Source organism: Porites lutea, chromosome 3 (genome assembly GCF_958299795.1).
Source record: "Porites lutea chromosome 3, jaPorLute2.1, whole genome shotgun sequence".
NCBI classification, from domain to species: Eukaryota; Metazoa; Cnidaria; class Anthozoa; order Scleractinia; family Poritidae; genus Porites; species Porites lutea.
In genome coordinates this window covers 13,190,415-13,208,447 of record NC_133203.1, presented here as the reverse complement: position 1 = coordinate 13,208,447, position 18,033 = coordinate 13,190,415, and the positions used below count along the sequence as shown (strand labels likewise).

Below are 18,033 nucleotides of genomic sequence, written 5' to 3'. Positions count from 1 at the left end.
CGACAGTTTTGGAGCTTAAGTCTGAAACTGTTTTCCATCTCAAATATGTAATTTGTATAAACCTGCTTCTTTCAGTTTTGAGGGCCTGTTTACAAATTTACGTGGAGGTGGGGGACCCCAGATAGGTGAGGTAACATGTGCCGGTCACCCCACCTTTCATGTAAACGTAATAAAATTAAAATGAGAGATTAATATATGGACAGGCGTGTTACCCCACCTAAGCGGGTTACATCACCAACCCGGCGGAGGTCCCCTCCCCCCCACCTCCATATAAACAGGCCCTTTGTTCTTGTAAACATGTAAACTTTATTTACCTACTATTTCCCTTTTGTGTAGTATCGACTGTGCTCTATTGTTTAATATTATTGTAGTTTTTATTTCTACTTTTTCCCAGTAACATTTAAATTTTAATCATCTAATTAATCATCTTTACTCAACCCACCTCGATCAGCCTGGAGAGTACTGCGGGTGCATCGAGACACCCAAGCGCTGGAGACTCTCAGAGCCTAGGTTCACACTCAACTGGCCGAATTTCCATTTTTTTACGTGTAGTGGAATTTGCAATAACGTTAAAAATTGTTTGGTTGTATCGCAAGGGGCTCTGATTATGATAAATAAATAAAGATTGCGGATGTCTTTCTTTCGCGGCCATTTTGAATTTTGCGGTGAGCTGGTGCGAAGTCTAGAGCCGAGAATTCTTCTCAAGCCGTACTGATCACTCATAATGTGGCGCTTCATTATAATTGGCAGGCGATCTTTGAAGAGGTTTCCAACTTAACTTTCCGACTGTCCTAGACCCAAGAATATCTCATGCGATTGCAGCCCTCGCAACAACCGAGAAGAAACGCATTCACGCGTCCTTGATTAAAATTAGTATCTATTGTCCGATAAATTTTCTGTTGTGAGAAGCTCTTGTATTTTGTTCTAAAGTCATTTATGTTTACTGTTTGCTGAGTCTGTTGCTAGGTGTAGCCTAGCCCTGTTTCAGACTGTTCCAAGAAAGAGGTGTTTACAAAACTATTCGGCTGACAATCGACTCAGACTTACTGTATTGGAGTTATATATTTAAAAAAATGTACTTGACCCATAGCTAGTGACGTGTGAACTAGAAATCATAAACCATGGGGAATGTATACATAAATACATGTACGAAGTCTCTTAAGACCTGCTGATTAACAATGTCAGAGAAACATTTGTATCAATTCCGGGCTTTCAGTGACCTGATGTGAAATGATTTTGCGGTCCTACCGGTAGTTTTTTCTTTTGATTACTTATGATCTCGAACTACCGCTATCAAACCGTTTTCTGTTGGGGTACATTAGAGAACATAAACAAAGACGTTTTTGAGCGACGAACTCAACCGTAAGTAAGGCATTTTTTCCTTTCAATGATGCCTTGACGCTACTAAATGTATCTATTCAAGTCTCTTTACTCGCATAGTGATAATTCACCTGAACTGGATTTGGGCATAAAAACTGCCCACGAATGCGAAGAGTCCTCTCCCGGTTGACTTGCGTCGCTCAAAAACGTCTCTGCTTAAGTTCCCAACTGTTTCACCACCACGGATGTATGCTATTCTAGTGAATTTACATGAGGTGAATCTACTGATTTTTATCATCTTAATCCCGCCTTGCGATGCTCCGAATCCGTGCTTAATTTTCGAGCCTCGCTCTCTCCCTCTCTATAGTACGGCTTTAAGATTATCTAAGCAAGTACAAATATAGTCCGGATCGGCTCATTAGATCACCCAACTGTACGTTAATAATAATTGTTCAGTGTTTCGAAATAGGAATGATTGCTTCTCTTGAGATTCCGCTTTCAGAATCAGCGGTCACTTTTTTAACGACTCGTCAAAATTTCTTCAGCCACTGAACAGAATGTCCTTATAGTAACTATTCCGCCAGCCAACAGGTGACAAAAATAAACCTACCTGTATCACGTAAACCAGCTTAAGCTTAATCCATGGCAGACGTCAAACCCTTAATTTTCAGTCTCAGAGACAGAGAAAACCTCGTTGAAAAGTGTTCAAGCTAGGCACCAGCCGGGCCTCTAGAATTTCTGCAACTGGTTACTGAATAGTATTAAGCGATAGAGATTCGAGGTACGAATCGGCATTCCTGATTCCGTGATGCCTGATTCATGTGGTCAGAGGCAACATTCCTATGTAAATAAGTCCTAAGCTTATCTAACCCGAAAATTATGATGCTGCTCATTGAACAAGTCAAGTTTCAACAAAAAAGATGCCACGAAGGAACATTTGCATAAATTACATAAAAAACCGGCCGAGCGTAAAAAGAATAGATAGAATATGAAAAAGTTAAAAGGTTTAAGGCCTGTTCATAGTCGAAAGTGTACTTAGCTTGTCCAGCTAATTTACAAGCACTCCCTCAAATACTTAGAAACAAATAATGCAAATCAGACAACATAACAGAATTAAGACCCCAACTGGCTGGAGGCAACCAGTTGGCTATTCATAAACGTGGCCGAGGATTTAAACTCGGGACGACCGAGAACAAATCCAGCAAGTGGGTATAGCAAGGGATTCAGACCCAGGACCGCCGTATCGGATTGCGAGTCCGAGGCGCTGACCACACGCTGCCAACAGAGTTCGAGTTACTGGAGTTCTACTGTACAACTACAGTGAGCTGAGGCGCTTCTTAGAATACATTTGCCGAGTCAGGTAGCCCTAAATAGGTTTTTATAAGGGAGAGAAAACCAGTTGCTTGGTGTCCCTGAATCATTAAACAAAATTATTCCATAGCCATCATAGGTAAGGGAAATTGAAATCGCAGCTCGTATGAATGAGAAAAAAAATTCTTTTTTCACAAAAAATTATTGATATTGCATAAATAGTTAAGTCTTTCTTTGAATATGAAGAGGAAAGGAGATAAAGAAAAAAGTAAACGTCAAGACTGCTAGCAGACCTATCAGGACTTCACGAAAACATTTGTGAAATGGCTGCGCGATGGACTGGAGACTACGTGACGTCATTGTTGGTCTTCAGGGCGTAAAAACGTTCTGCGCAAGCTTCTGCTTATCCCTTATATCGCCTGCGTTTATTTGTGTCGTTCTGTAAGAGTTCTGACTGAGACTTAGTGAAATACACGAGGTGCGTAAGTTTGCTCCTTGCAAAGCCTTTTTTGTTGTTGTTGTTGTTAAGTTGTTGTTTTTTCGTCACTTGAAAATTACTTTGGATTCGGAACAACAAATGTTAAAGTAAAAACGGATCATTCCGTCAGTCTGAGGCGGAATAAAACGTTTTGAGCACTTCCAAAGAGGTTTGTATTTTTCTGATAAGTATCATTCGAATTTGACTGAGTTGATTTTGTGTCCAGTGCTTCGTCTTCTTTCGCCGGGCTGAATTAAAACTCGCTTGTATTCTGTCATTAGTAGTTACGGTTACTTTTTTACATTCCCAGCGGTGATTTATTTACATTTGCAGAACCAGCTTTATCTTTGTCTTCAGTCAAAGAACCGTAATGCTAACGCATGCGAGAGAACAAACTTGTGCGCTTAAAACTTCCTCGGAACTCATGATAGAAGGCAAGCAAGCTTACTCGAGAAGACTAGACTACTTCGACCATTTTTCTGTTGCTCAAGTAATAATAGTCAGAGTTTTTTCCTGTTTTCATTTTTAATTACATAGTTTTGTTTTCTTTCTGTAATCAAATTTTCCTTTTCGCTCGCTGTAGTAGCTGAACTGCCGGCAGTGACTTCAAAACAGTTGACTCTTTGCCCGTAAACAATTGCTGGAGCTGGATTTGACAAAGCGAGCAAAACAAACCCTTATGTGCAGTTTTCTGTATTTTATAATGATTCAGTTTGCTGAGTTTAATTTGCTTGAATGAAGACCCTCACATGGACCAGTTTATATAAAAAATAGATAAATGGTAAATAATGGCTTGGCTGCGAAGCTTGCAACTGATCTTTTGCTTTTAAGATCTTTATATAGGTAGGTTGTTTTCGTACAGAAAATTCACTTCTTTGAATTTTGGCATTATATAAGAGCCTTAAGCCTTATGTTTTTTTCCAATGAAAATTTGTTGTTTTGCAACCTTATTATTGAAGCTTTTTTTAGTTCACTTAAAGTGCTACTACGATCAAATCTTTGACTACCATTTTTTTTCGCTAGATTGGCAGTTTAGTACTTGAAGTACATGGTGTGCAAGTTATAGCTTCATACGATTAAGGAAAGTGGTATTTTTTGGCGCTCAAAAACCATTAATTTTCGTCCGCCATTAAAACGCCATGTTCCTGTGGCCTGGTTACCAAGAACACAAGGCAATTGCTTTGTGACGTCATTTACTTAACGCAGTACACACAGCATGACAATTTTCTTCCAAGAACCCTGCTCAACAATGTTCCCTTTCCTCCCACTTCGATGCGTTCTTGTTTAGGAAGACTCTTTCGATCTTAATACATTAGGCTCCGTATGTGTGCAGCAACCGCTTCAATCGATAGAATTGAGCTGCACGCGAGTCTGACCAACTGAATGTGAGATTCGACGAATAGGTTTGTTTCCAGCTGACAGTTTCGCTGTTTTCTCGGTTTGATAACTTCGAAGAGTGCTGCAATAGCATTTACGGGGCTTTCAACGCAAACCGGTGGCGGAAATTTAAACTTGGGTCGTTTGCTAGCATATGGAAGAAAGATCAATCGACAGATCTTGAATCCGGAAAGAAATCTTCGCATAAAGAGGGAATGCATGGAGGTAAGCTTACAGTTCGCAAAACTTGCAGTGAATGTCCCCAACGCTAAGTTTATTTATATCGCCGGTGGTGATTTTTGCTTTTACTACTGGCGAAGTCATCGAAGATAAATTTTTTCTTAGACCTTTCTTCGACTGGAACGTGACGACAACGAAACTTTTAGGAAACTTTCAAAAAGATTTGCCCTAAGGCAACAGATCACAGAGAGCCCTCTAGTTTTGTAAACACTATTATCGCTCACACCTTGCTCTTGTAGTGTACTATTTTTTTCTGTTACCACTATTAACATTCCTTTGAGCTTTTATAAAAAGCTTTAAAGCTCTATTTGTAAATTTTTATTATAAAGTATTAAAATCTATCAGGATCATGGTGTAATCTGAATGGTATGATATTTTAATATACAGTAAATTCCTTAGTATTTCCAACATTCTGGTCGCCATAACCCTCACTAAACAAATTAAAGGTATGCTTTTTTCAATTTTAGTCTTCCCAAAACTCAGAGCCTGATTTAAACTGCACAGACACATTGTCAGTTCAAACCACAAGCTAAAGCAAGAGAGCCCACACAAGTTTATTGCAAAAACTGTTTTTGCAATTTTGTAAAATACAGCAAGAATTATTACCATCTACTGATGTGGTCTTTAAAATAAAATTGTGATCCTATCTTGAATGTTGTGTATTGTTATTCTTGAGTGAATAACGAAAAGTTTTGCAATCTTGCATCGAATACTTATAATAATTATAATTATAGTATATCATAATTTGAGATGTAAACTCCAACACAGGGGCACTCATGCACTGAATCACTGAAGTGATGTGACTGACAGATTGCAAGTTAAAAATGAATAATCACCAAGGCTTGGTCACTGAAATATTTACTGCAACTGAGGGTTATGTACATGTATGAGATAGTTTCATGGCCCCTGCTCATCACTGCTGCTTTATGTTTCACTACTCAAGGTTGTGCTCTACCAGCACCCAGTTGGCCCGTGGTGCTTAACTATTGTTCCGGGGCAACTAGGAAATTTTTTCATAGAAACCATGTGCTGGGTACTCAGGATTTCACGGGTCTGGAGCACTGGGCTCCTTTCAATTTTTCTTAGAGCACAGCCTTGCTACTTCAAAAAACCTTGGTGTATCTTTTAATATGGGATAGACTGATGTTATTCCTATAAATGAGGAAGCTTCATGGCCCCTTACCACATACAAAGGCACTGTCCACCCTACTGTAACAATTGATCTGCACACTTGTTGATCACAAGTGTTCGGAACTGAAATTTTATTTTCTGTTACATTGTTTGGACGTGTGGGAACTAGGCCCTAAGTTAGTCTTCAGGGGCTCGGACCCCCCTCAAGTTTTTTTGACGTGTTTTTTTTTTTTCGCTTGCGTTGTAAAATTCTTGTAGTTTGTTCATCATGTTTATGTTTCGTAAATACAGTTGATTTATGCAAGAAATCGTTTTATTCATGGTCCTTCAGTAGCCGGATCTACAGTGTAGGCGAGTATTTGAAGATACCAGCGGAGAATTGAGAATTGGACCTCCGTTTGTGGTGAAGAATTTGGTCAAGTTGGTCTTGGCAGTGCGGCGATTGGCGCCATTATCTCTTGTGAACTTTGCAGAAATTTTGGAGTTTTTAATGAACGAAACTGTCATTCAAGGTTAGTGGAGATTGTGTATGAAAATGGTGAATGACCTGGAGGCTATTAAGAAGAAAAGACGTTTTCTTAGAAAGTCCGTGACGGACACCTTGAAGTCTATCGACGAAGCTCTGTCAATCCCCGATAACCATGCTAGAATTCAGGTTTTGAAAGATAACATTGCAAATAAATGGAACGATCTTCAAGAAGTTCAGGCCTCAATGTGTACTCTATTGGAAGAGAAAGAGATTGACGAAGAATGTGTGAGTCATAACGAGTACGAATTGCGTGTCATTGAATACATGGCGAAAATGATGCATTACCTAGAAAGTAAACATGTCGGAAAGGAAAGCGCGGGAAGTAATTCAACAGCAGCCCAGGCGCCGCTATCGCTAGGCCCCAAGGTACAAGTGAAGCTTCCAAAGATTGATCTGCCAACATTTGATGGGGATGTTTTAAGCTGGCAGTCTTATTATCAGTCAATTAAAGTCTCAGTGGTGGATAATCCATCTTTAGCTGATGTTCAGAAATTAGAATACCTAATGAGATCATTGAAAGGTTCAGCTGCCGAAGCGGTTAAAGGGTTTGCAGTCATACAAGAGAATTATCAGCCAGTATTAGAGTCTCTGAAGGAACGATTTGGCCATCCGCGGTTGATTCTTGATGCACACATAAGGTCCCTAATTCATTTGCCACAGTTGAATTCTGAAGATGCATTGTCCATGCGTAAATTTTATGATCAAGTAGTTGGTCATGTTCGTTCTGTTGAATCAATGGGAAAGAAGTTCCGTTCCGAGACCTTAGCGCCTGTTCTCGTGCCTTTAATTGTTGACAAGTTACCGAAAAAGGTTGTGGAGAAGTGGGAATTAGAAATTGGTGACCATAAAGAGGACTATGTGAAAGTGAAAACATTGTTTGCCTTCTTAGAACAGTTAATAAGAGCTAAGGAGTCCTCCCAGCCTCCCTCTCTTCAATCGAAGTCCCCTGCACAGGAAAACAGTTGGAATCATGGAGCCCATTCCAAGTCTCGAAAGTACTCTACCTCTGCCTTGTGCACGACAACTCAAGGGCGTGTGTGCATCATTTGTGGTAAAAACCATTGGGTGTGGTCGTGCATCAGTTTTCTGTCATTGCCAGTTAAAGAAAGATTTAGAAAAGCGGTATCCAAAGGACTGTGTTTTCGGTGCCTTGAATCGGGTCACAGAGCTGAAGTTTGTCAAAAACCACTCTGTAAATACTGCCATGGTAAACATCACAGTCTCCTGCACTTGGAACCAGTCAAGTCTCAGCCAGAAGAAGCCAATTCAAAGTCCTCTGAGCCACCATCCTCATCTGCAACTCCTCCTTCGTCGTCTTCCATAGTAGCAAGTTCCATTGCAGTTAATTCAGGTGGGAAGGTGATCCTGCAGACTGTTCCTGCTGTCCTTTGTGGATCCAATGGTTGCAAAAAGATTGTCAGATGTTTCTTTGATCCCGGCTCCCAAACGTCCTTTGTCCAACAGAGTGTGGTTGAAGAGCTTGGTCTTGATGGGGAGACCGTGAGAATCGCAGTCTCGGGTTTTGGAAGAAAATCTGCTAGGGACACTTTGCGAAAGAGAATTTCCTTTACGCTAGCACCGGTCAGCGATCCTGGAAAGCCGCAAGGTCTTGAGGCACTAACTGCTCCAGTTATATGCCGTCCAGCTGATGCTGTGGATGTTTATCCTACCAAGTGGCCTCATCTTCAAGATATAAAGTTTCCAGAGAAGTTTCCCCGAAACGAACAAGAGATTGATGTTCTCATTGGCTTGGATTTCTATTATTCCTTTGTATCCAGAGATGTTGTGAGAGGTGGTCCTAATGAACCAGTGGCACTTCGTACATCCTTAGGTTGGGTCTTCTGTGGACCAACGGGTGGTCATGGCCAAGATTGCACAGTGTCTATGAGTGTTCAAGTTTGTGCTAACCAAGAACTAAATGATACACTTCAGAAGTTCTGGAACTTGGAGTCCATTGGTATTACACCTGTTGAAATGTCAGTTTCCACCAGCCAAAGTGAAAGTACAGTCTTAAAGAAGTTTAAAGAGACATTAGCATACAAAAATGGTCGGTATGAAGTCTCATTGCCATGGAAAGATGAGCAAGTTGTACTGAAAGATAATTACAAACAAGCAAGAAGTAGGCTGTATAATCTGGAGAGGAATCTGCTCCAAGATTCATCCAAAGCCAAGTCCTACCAAGAGGCCATTAATAAGTATGTGGAGGACGGAGTAGCAGAAGAGGTACCCTGTGAGCAGTATGCACCAGCAGATGGGCGTCCTGTGTTTTACCTTCCACATCATGCTGTTATCCGAGAAGATAAGCAAACAACTAAGACGAGGGTTGTATTTGATGCATCTGCGAGAGATGTAAATGGTGTGTCTCTAAATAGCTGCTTAGAAGCGGGCCCTGCATTGCACCCTGATTTGGTCGGAATTCTTCTGCGCTTCAGAAAGAATCAGGTGGGGGTCATGGGTGATGTTGAAAAGATGTTCTTGCAGATTGGCTTGAAAGAAGAAGATAGGGATTCACATCGTTTCCTGTGGAGAGATTTGGACCCTGATGCCACACCTAAGATTTATCGAATGACAAGAGTTACGTTTGGAGTTATTTCTAGTCCATTCCTTGCCATCTGTACCACTCAAGAGCACGCAAGGAGATGGAAAGAAACATTCCCTGAAGCTTCAGATGAAATTCTGAGGAACACTTATGTTGACGACTTTGCCTCAGGGAAAGATACTGTACGTGAAGCCGTGAGGTTACAGCAAAGTTCAAAACAGCTTATGGAGAAAGCAGCTTTCAATTTGACAAAATGGTCCAGCAATTCGCCTGAGGTTATGCAAGCCATTCCTGAGAAAGATAGAGCATCAGATAGTTTGATCAGATTGGAGAGTGAACTACCGGGAATGCATCCAGTTACGAAAGCTTTAGGTCTAAAGTGGAATACGAAAACAGACAGCCTTGTCTTTATGATTGAATTGGACTCTCTGAAATTGAAATCAGAGACATTGTACACTAAGAGAGAACTAGCTTCTTTAGCAGCAAAGATCTTCGATCCGATTGGTCTCATCTCGCCTTTTACAGTAAGGTCAAAACTTTTGCTTCAGAGTCTGTGGACCCAGGGTGTTGGTTGGGATGATGAGTTACCTGAAGAAACCTCTAGGAAGTGGGTTCAGTGGGTTCAAGAGCTTTCAGAGCTTGAACAGCTTCACATTCCAAGAAGTTACATTGATTGGCCTTTAAGCCAGCACGCAAAGGTGGAGTTACATGCATTTGGTGATGCATCAGAAGTTGCGTATGCCACCGCCATCTACATCAGAGTTGTTCCTAAAGAAGGGAAGGCGTCTACAAGCCTTGTGATGTCTAAGACAAGAGTTGCTCCTGTGCGAAAAATTAGTCTCCCTCGCTTGGAGCTAATGGCTGCAGTGATAACTGCTCGACTGTGTATCTATGTTAAAGATGCAATTGACTGTCCTATTAGCCGCATTGTCTGTTGGACAGACAATTCTTCCACCTTACACTGGATCAGAGGATCAGCCTCACAGTGGAAACCATTTGTTGCTAACCGTGTCATGGAAATTCAGTCGCTGTTGGATCCTAGTGTTTGGAGATATTGCCCAGGGTCGCATAATCCAGCAGATCTACCTAGCCGAGGCTTATCTGTCAGCCAGCTTAGAGAGAGTCAGTTGTGGTGGAAGGGGCCCTCTTGGTTGCAAGAGTTAGAAAAGGATTGGCCAGAGGATTTAAGATCCAAGTCTCCAAATGAAGCAGTACAAGTGGAGAGGAAGAGTAAAGCTATTGGCAGCTGTGTTGTCCAAACTAGAGAACCGTTTATTGACTACGCCAGGTTCAGCAAGTACAGTCGATTGTTTAGAACTGTTGCATGGATCAGAAGATTCATTCGCAACTCGAAGTTGAAAGAAGAAGAGAGACTTTCAACTCCTTTAACTGGACTAGAGATACGAGAGGCAGAAGAATGGCTGATAGCCCATGTACAGAAAACAAGTTTTGACGAAGTAGCTTCGTTGGCTAAACATGGTGGTCCCTTGAAGGACAGTAAGCTAGCAAATTTAAATCCATTTCTGTGTCCTATTAGTGGCTTACTTCGCGTTGGAGGAAGAATTCATAAGTCTTCATTACCGGAAGAGGAGAAGCATCCCATTATCTTGCCTTCCAACCATCCTGTTGTGAAGCTCGTGATTGAAGATGTTCACTGCCGTGAACTCCATGCTGGCGTTGAGTGTACTTTATCAGTCCTACGACAGAAATTTTGGTTGATCAAAGGGAGATCAACAGTCCGTCAGACAGTAAAGAACTGCCTAGTTTGTCGCCATTACCACACAAAGCCATTTATGCAGAAGATGGCACCACTTCCTGAAGACAGGATCAAACCTGCACCGCCATTTACTAATATTGGTTTGGACTTTGCTGGTCCATTGTTTTTAAAAGACAGTGGCGAAAAGGCTTACATCTGTCTATTTACCTGTGCAGTTACCCGTGCAATACACTTAGAGTTAGTGAGCAACATGACTGCGGAGCGGTTTCTCCTTGCCTTAAGACGAATGGTGGCAAGAAGAGGAATGTGCAGTATTATTTGGTCAGATAATGCCAAAACATTCAAGAGTGCTAATAAACATTTGCAGCAATGCTGGAGAGTACTTGAAGCTGACAAAACTCAAGTCGCATTGTCTCAAAGGAAGATTCAGTGGAAGCATATCGTGGAGAGACCCCCATGGTGGGGTGGGTTTTATGAACGTCTTGTGAAGAGTGTCAAGACACCTCTGAAGAAAATCTTTGCCAAAGCAATGTTGGATGCTGAACAGCTGACCACCATTTTAGCTGAAATTGAGGCACAGCTGAACAGCCGTCCTCTTACTTACCTTAGTGCAGACCCTGGGGACTACAGCGTGATTACCCCTGCTCAGATTCTCATTGGGAGAAATCTTCAAGCGTCTCCAGCTAAGGACACTCGTGTTTCGGAACACACTTCTAGAGCCATCACTAAACGTTTTCATTATCATCAAAAGCTTGTCAATGGATTTTGGAAGCGTTGGCATGCTGAGTACCTGAAGTCTTTGATACCCCTCAAGAAATGGTTTACAGTTGGTCGCGAGATACATAAAGGTGACTTGGTCCTTGTTAGCGAAGATAACTTAGCTCGAGGTCAGTGGAAACGTGCTCGCGTGGAAGCCACCCATCCTGGTCGTGATGGTCTTATCCGATCAGTTACCTTGCGATTGACATCTGGAAGTGTTACCCGTCGTCCAGTGCAGCGGCTACACCTTTTTGAAGCCTGTGATGCTGATCTAGCTGCTGAACTTGATTGAACTGACAAAGGAACGTTGACACTTATTGAACTTGATGTGAACATTATTGATCAATTTGAAGATGCACTCCCTGCATAGGGCGGGAGGATGTTCGGAACTGAAATTTTATTTTCTGTTACATTGTTTGGACGTGTGGGAACTAGGCCCTAAGTTAGTCTTCAGGGGCTCGGACCCCCCTCAAGTTTTTTTGACGTGTTTTTTTTTTTCGCTTGCGTTGTAAAATTCTTGTAGTTTGTTCATCATGTTTATGTTTCGTAAATACAGTTGATTTATGCAAGAAATCGTTTTATTCAACAAGATAAATGTGAGGCCCCAGCTAAGAAACAGGAGGACAAGTTTAGGTCTTACGTACCGTGTGCAATATACAAATCCATTATTTTTCAGTCATACCAGTGATTACAATAAACAAGCCAAGGGCTGTAATACTGTTTAAAGGCTGCAATTTTATTGTTCTTTGTTGCCTGATTTAGCATAGTCTATTTTGGGGGTATTATATAGCCTGAGCCAAGCTAGGGCAGGGCCCACGCAGAGCAAAGGGGCTTCCCCACTTTTTGAAAAATAAGTAAATAAAATTAAGTACAGTGGAACCTTGATATAACGAAGGGCCAAGGGACTGACAAAATATGTTTATTATAACGAGGTTTGTTAACTTTTATTGAGGTTCTTTTTCATATTGCCTTATATTTTACTAATACTGGAGTAAAAAAAATAGTTTGTTAGACCGAGGACTTAGTTATAGAGGTTCCATTGTAATATACATTTTCATATTAATAGTATCTTTGTTGGAATAAGAATCTTCCAGCATCTAAATTTATTATTGGTCCATTTTGTTCCCATCAGTCTAATGCGTAGTAAGCCTCAAAAAGTCAATCGTCCTAGATTTCTGCATTTTCAAACCAGCAAAGCTATGTAGCATTTGCAACACTGCGGAATAGTCTTTTTTGATAAAGGTTCTTGATTAAATCTGAAGACTACTCCATGAACTACGGTTTCTTAAAACGAATTATATCAGGTGATGATGTGGTCTCTGGCACATTTCAATGACATGCTAGACAAAATGAAGGCATTGCAGGAACCTACAGTGTAATATCATGATCTGCAAACTTCTAGTGGTGGATTCAGCATGTGCAATCACGCTCAGCAGGAGAAAGGTACTTTTCAGCGGCTTGAAATTTATGAACATGACTCTGCTCAACAATGACTCAATAAAGGTTCAGTAATCTGACAGTTCTAAACAACCACAAAGAGAGAACAACCAAATTTGCTCTCCCCCCCACCCCACCTCAATGTAGGTGGTCACCAGCCCACGCACGTTACAAACTGCTTCCCAGGCCCTCTTAGGGGTTTTAACTCTTAAAAATGCTAGTTTCTAATAATATTTTACAATAGAAAAACCCAGCAAGAAAAACCCACAGAGCACAATCAAGGATGCATGATGAACATAATTTCCACTGTGTAACACTTCTTCCTAGAGGCAGTGAATTTATGGCAAACTGTGTTATCAGCAGAATCGTGCAACCTAGTGATGTACTGAACCATTTAGTTTTTCAATACATAAAGTTAGTTGCAAATAATAATTTATTAATGCAGTGATAACCCAGTACTCTATGATCTACAGACACCCACTTAATTGGACACCCATATATAACAGGCAGTTTTGTTTGTCCTGAGGAAAAGCATACATTTTTTCTTTAAAATTAACTGGCTTAGTACGCATAGTAGTTAATGTGGACAACAACCACTTTTCTGTGTTTCAAGTCAGAAATTCCTATATATTCTTAATCCAGCTTTACAGACACTGGTTACCCAGGCACTTTATATTTTTCTTGTCACAATGATGTGCCAATCGTAGACATTGTACCAAGTTCACGGGTTAATAAGATTTTATTACCAAAACATCTGCAGCCAAATAGCATGACACATTTGACTTTGATACATCTTTCTTTCTTCCCCTGTTTGTAGTCCTTTGATAAATTTTCTGCCTCCTGCTCAACAAGTTTCACGTCCTTGGCTTTTTGCTATAGTCATTGTTCCTACCCTTCTTCCTCCTTGTTCCTTTATGCTATATATCAAATAAATCACGTGTCTGTCACTTTTTTCCAGAGAGCTAACTTAATATGGACACCCAGATAATATAGACATCATAACATGTCTGTATTAACCTTTCCACTGTATATATTTTCTTGTCTAGCCAAAGCTTCAAAGCTGGTCCCAGTAGAGCATCCAAAAAATGCACACCTGGGTTTGAATAATAAGTAAATTTTTAAAAAAACGTCACATACAACAATTTCATAAAGTTATCTATAAAAGTTATGGGAATACAAGGGGATATCTTTGACAATAGTTGGATGAGGTGAAATCTCTGAATTTTTATTAGCGTTGCAATTTATAACTTGCAATAATGATCTGCAGTCAATCGATAGGGAAGGCATAGGCAGACACAGCCTTTTCAAAAAAACATGAGCTACAAAGAATGTGACAGTCTTTAATGTCTAGCACTGAAAATTATTAAATTGATATACCAAATCAAGAGCGAGCGATCCCCTTATTTATCTATTTGTATCGAAAATGAGTAAATTAACTTTTCTGACAAAGAGAACTTAACATTAGATCTAATTTTAAAATCCTTAGCTCAGATACGTAACACTAAAGTAACAATTAAATTTTCAATAATAAAGGACAGCAGTCCGTTTAAGATGGTAAAAAAAAAAACACATGCATATATGACAACGAGCTGGCTGCTTTAGAACTGAAACTTAGCTGAACAGAAAACTGTACCCACTCTGATTCGCTGTGCCTGAAGAGCTATAAAGCAAAACTTTATCTACACTTGGATAAATGAGCACTCGAGAGTGGCTAGAAGGCAGGTGAAATTGGTGCGGACTCTCGGTCGTCTTGCCTGTGTATTATTATTATAGCTAGTACGTATACAAATACGCCTACCAGTCATCCGAATCTCCGTCGCAAACACAAACTGCATAAAATACGACTTGGTGAAGTGTGTTTTTTTTCCTTCTCTGAGGTTAGCTGCCCTTAGTATTTGACTTTCTCATATTCAGTCGGTGCTGGTTCTACAGAGTCATCGTAATCTACTATTTCCTCCTTCACAATTCCAGAATCGGGCGAAGCCGAGCGAAGCTTTGGGAATCGCCAGCTGTTTTCTCACGGTTCAGGTTTGTTTTCTTGGCGCGTTCAGAAAATGACGTCACAATCAGAGAACAATAGCTTTGTCACTGGAACATAAATTTGTAATGGCGGACACGAAAAACCTACATTTTCAAGCTCAATATTTTCACTAAGAGGGCGCCAAAGTTCATTTCAATGACCGAAACAGGTACAGCCACTTCTGATAAGCTGAAAAGAAAGCGTTTTTGTGACAAACCTGACATTAAATTTTCATCGTAGTAGCACTTTAAGCTGAATTTTATGCATGATGGAATTGCTCTTTGCTTGTCGCATCTCTTTGCCAGCTTAAAGTGGTGTCTATGGTCCTCAAAGTGACCTCAGTCGGTAATTAAATCATATACATAAGTGGAAAGGAGTTCTTGCAATAATGTAACTTTAACTTTGTTTGAGGGAAATCTTACTTACGCGGAGGTTTTTGTCAGGTGTTACGCATGTTCAACCGTGACAACACAAAGCAAAACTTGCGCGAAACTATCAAGTTTAAAAAACTATAGTTGCTTTGAAACCGATTTGGGGGGAGATTTTACCAGATTGATTAACTCTTTTTCTGCCCACTTATCAACGCCAAAACTTCTACTTTGAGGATTTTGTTTTGCGGTTTCCGATCAAGGCGTGGGTTTTAAAATATCATCAGCTCGAGAGCGGCAAAGTTCAGTGACTTCAAACATATTGTGGGCAAGCGTGAAATTTTTGGGCAAAACACCATTTTAGCAATAGAAAACGTTTTTTTGTTTGCATAGCCTGATATAAGCACGAGAGGGGTTGGGAGAATTCGAGACAGTTATGCAAACCGGAGACGAAGTCGAGGGTTTGCATAACTGTCGAGAATTCTCCCAACGCCTCGAGTGTTTATATCAGGCTATCTAAACACAGGAAAAAAAGTTTTCTATTGCGTTTATATAATAACTTTCCCGGGAAAAAACGCAAAACTCTTTGTATGGCACTGATTAAAAGAGAAATTCTTACCAGGCGCAAAATCTTGTCCACGAAGTCTTGCACGCGTAATCAGCTCTTGTTTTGCAAAAAGATGCTTCGCAAAATACGGATTTTTGTCGCTTAAAATGTCAGCTTAAGCGAAGAAAGATTGACTCACCTTCTTTGTAACGATTTTCCGTGTTTCAGCCGACGAAGGAATGGGTAAATAAAGTACACTTGTCGAGTTTTGAACCAGAAAACTTTTTCAAATTCGTGCTTGCGTGATTAGCGCGCGAAAAGCCAAACAACTTGACACCACATCCATGTTTACATACTCTGATGCAAACACTCCTCTCGGCCAATTAGAACGCGCGCACTATCTTAGTTATTTTATAAAGAAAGATATTTTGTTATTGTGTCCACGGTGGAGCTCCGGACCTTATATATCCAGGAACTTCCTCACAGGAACACATTTTGTGAATGCATCTTGAAAAAAATTAGACCTAAGCACGCACATTTCCAGTACAAAGCAGGGGAATTAATGTCGTTAAAGTCCGTTTTATTATGATGTATACTTCGAGAAAATTAAATAATAAGAGGATTATAACCACAGCTTGCAACTTTTGAAGACAAATTGCTTGTTCTTTCCAGGTTTATGGCCGCACAAACCACCATAATTTCTGCGCCAAGCTAAAGTCGACCCGAAAAGCACTGTTTTGAATTTCCCGCTTTTTTTCACCTGACCACATTGACGTCAGAAGCTGTTTTTGCCGACAATTTTTGCGACCGCTCTACGAAGATAAGGGCCAAAAAATAACACTTTTTAATTGCGAATATCTCCATACACCGTATTCACAAATGGCGGACATGCGGGGAAAAGCTGGTGCCTAGTCATGAAAGCGAGGCGTTGGAGGATAAACAAAAAATTGCAAATGAAGACTTTCAGTGAACTTGCAGAGTGTTTAGCACGGATTCCACCTAAAATAACTTTGTACGGACTTCTTTTTAAATACAATTACGTGGGATGTCTTCTGCTTTTTATGTTTAGTATTGATTTGCTGTTTGCAATCAAAAGGGACGCGTATATCTTCAAGGAAACAGGATGATTTTGTAGGTTTCCGAAGCATCAGAAGCTCGACAAGTGGGCGATGGCTGGAGAAAAGCGGCAAACATGTTGGCCCAAACTTCACATTGAAACCGAGTACGAAAGCCAGCTCACTGCGATTCGGTAAAACAGAAATATAAACAAATCTTGGTGGCAAGAAAAAAAGAAATAAGCGATGGATATATGGCCTACTTGTTAACGCAAGAGACGTCTACCTTTGAACAAAACAGTTTTTTACTGTAAACTCTGGGCTCAAGGCCTCAGTAGTTGAGCGTTTTAACAGAACATTTAAAAATAAGATGTACAAATATTTCACAACTAAAAACACTCTCACCTATATCAATGTACTACCCCAACTAGTATCCTCTTACAATAACACTTACCACCGAAGTATTAAAATAAAACCGAGTGAGGTGACTAAAGCGAATAAAACTAAAGTGTGGGATACTTTGTATGGTAATGACGTTGAAAAGCGTGTGCGTTTTAAATTTCAAGTGGGAGATCGTGTTAGGATCAGCAAAGTGAAGCGAATGTTTGAAAAATCTTACCTGCCTAATTTCACGGAAGAAATGTTTACTGTGTACAAACGAATGGCGCGTCAAGTACCCGTTTACAAACTAAAGGATGATGCAGGTGAAATCTTAAATGGAACGTTTTATGAACCCGAATTACAGAAAATAATTAAGAACGATGATGTGTACTGCGTTGAAAAGATTTTGCGCAAGCGAAAGCGTAAAGGAATAGTTGAATACTTTGTAAAATGGAAAGGGTACCCAGACAAGTTTAATAGCTGGATAGCAGAAAGTAATATCTCAAAGTTGTGACATTTTGTGTGAAGCCAATAAAAGGGTTATTTTAACTGAAAGCAAATGTTGTTGTGTATCATTATAAATTAAGAACGCCAGGAATAAATGTTCATTTGAACACGAAACGATGGAGGTAACACAGTTTTACCTACATCTTCCAAGCAATAGCAGCCTCGATAAGTTTCCCAACAACACATTAACGGAGTACCATGTTGGTTTACGACAAACGGTTAGCTTGACGGGGGACTGGGAAGTAGCGTTAACAGAAATTCATTATCCTCACAGCTGGAATAATGTCCAAGGAAATTCTGGTAATCGATTCTTCCTT

The 18,033-nt window shown here is 40.3% G+C and overlaps 2 protein-coding genes across 2 annotated transcripts; both read left to right on the top strand.

The window, feature by feature from the left end:
* Positions 1–6,392: 6,392 nt before the first annotated feature.
* LOC140931582 (uncharacterized) lies at positions 6,393–11,693 on the top strand. The gene has a single exon (XM_073381383.1). The coding sequence runs from the start codon at positions 6,393–6,395 to the stop codon at positions 11,691–11,693; it is 5,301 nt and encodes a 1,766-aa protein (XP_073237484.1).
* Positions 11,694–17,198: 5,505 nt separating this feature from the next.
* On the top strand, positions 17,199–17,723 carry LOC140931580 (uncharacterized). Its single transcript, XM_073381382.1, has one exon. The coding sequence runs from the start codon at positions 17,199–17,201 to the stop codon at positions 17,721–17,723; it is 525 nt and encodes a 174-aa protein (XP_073237483.1).
* Positions 17,724–18,033: the final 310 nt, after the last annotated feature.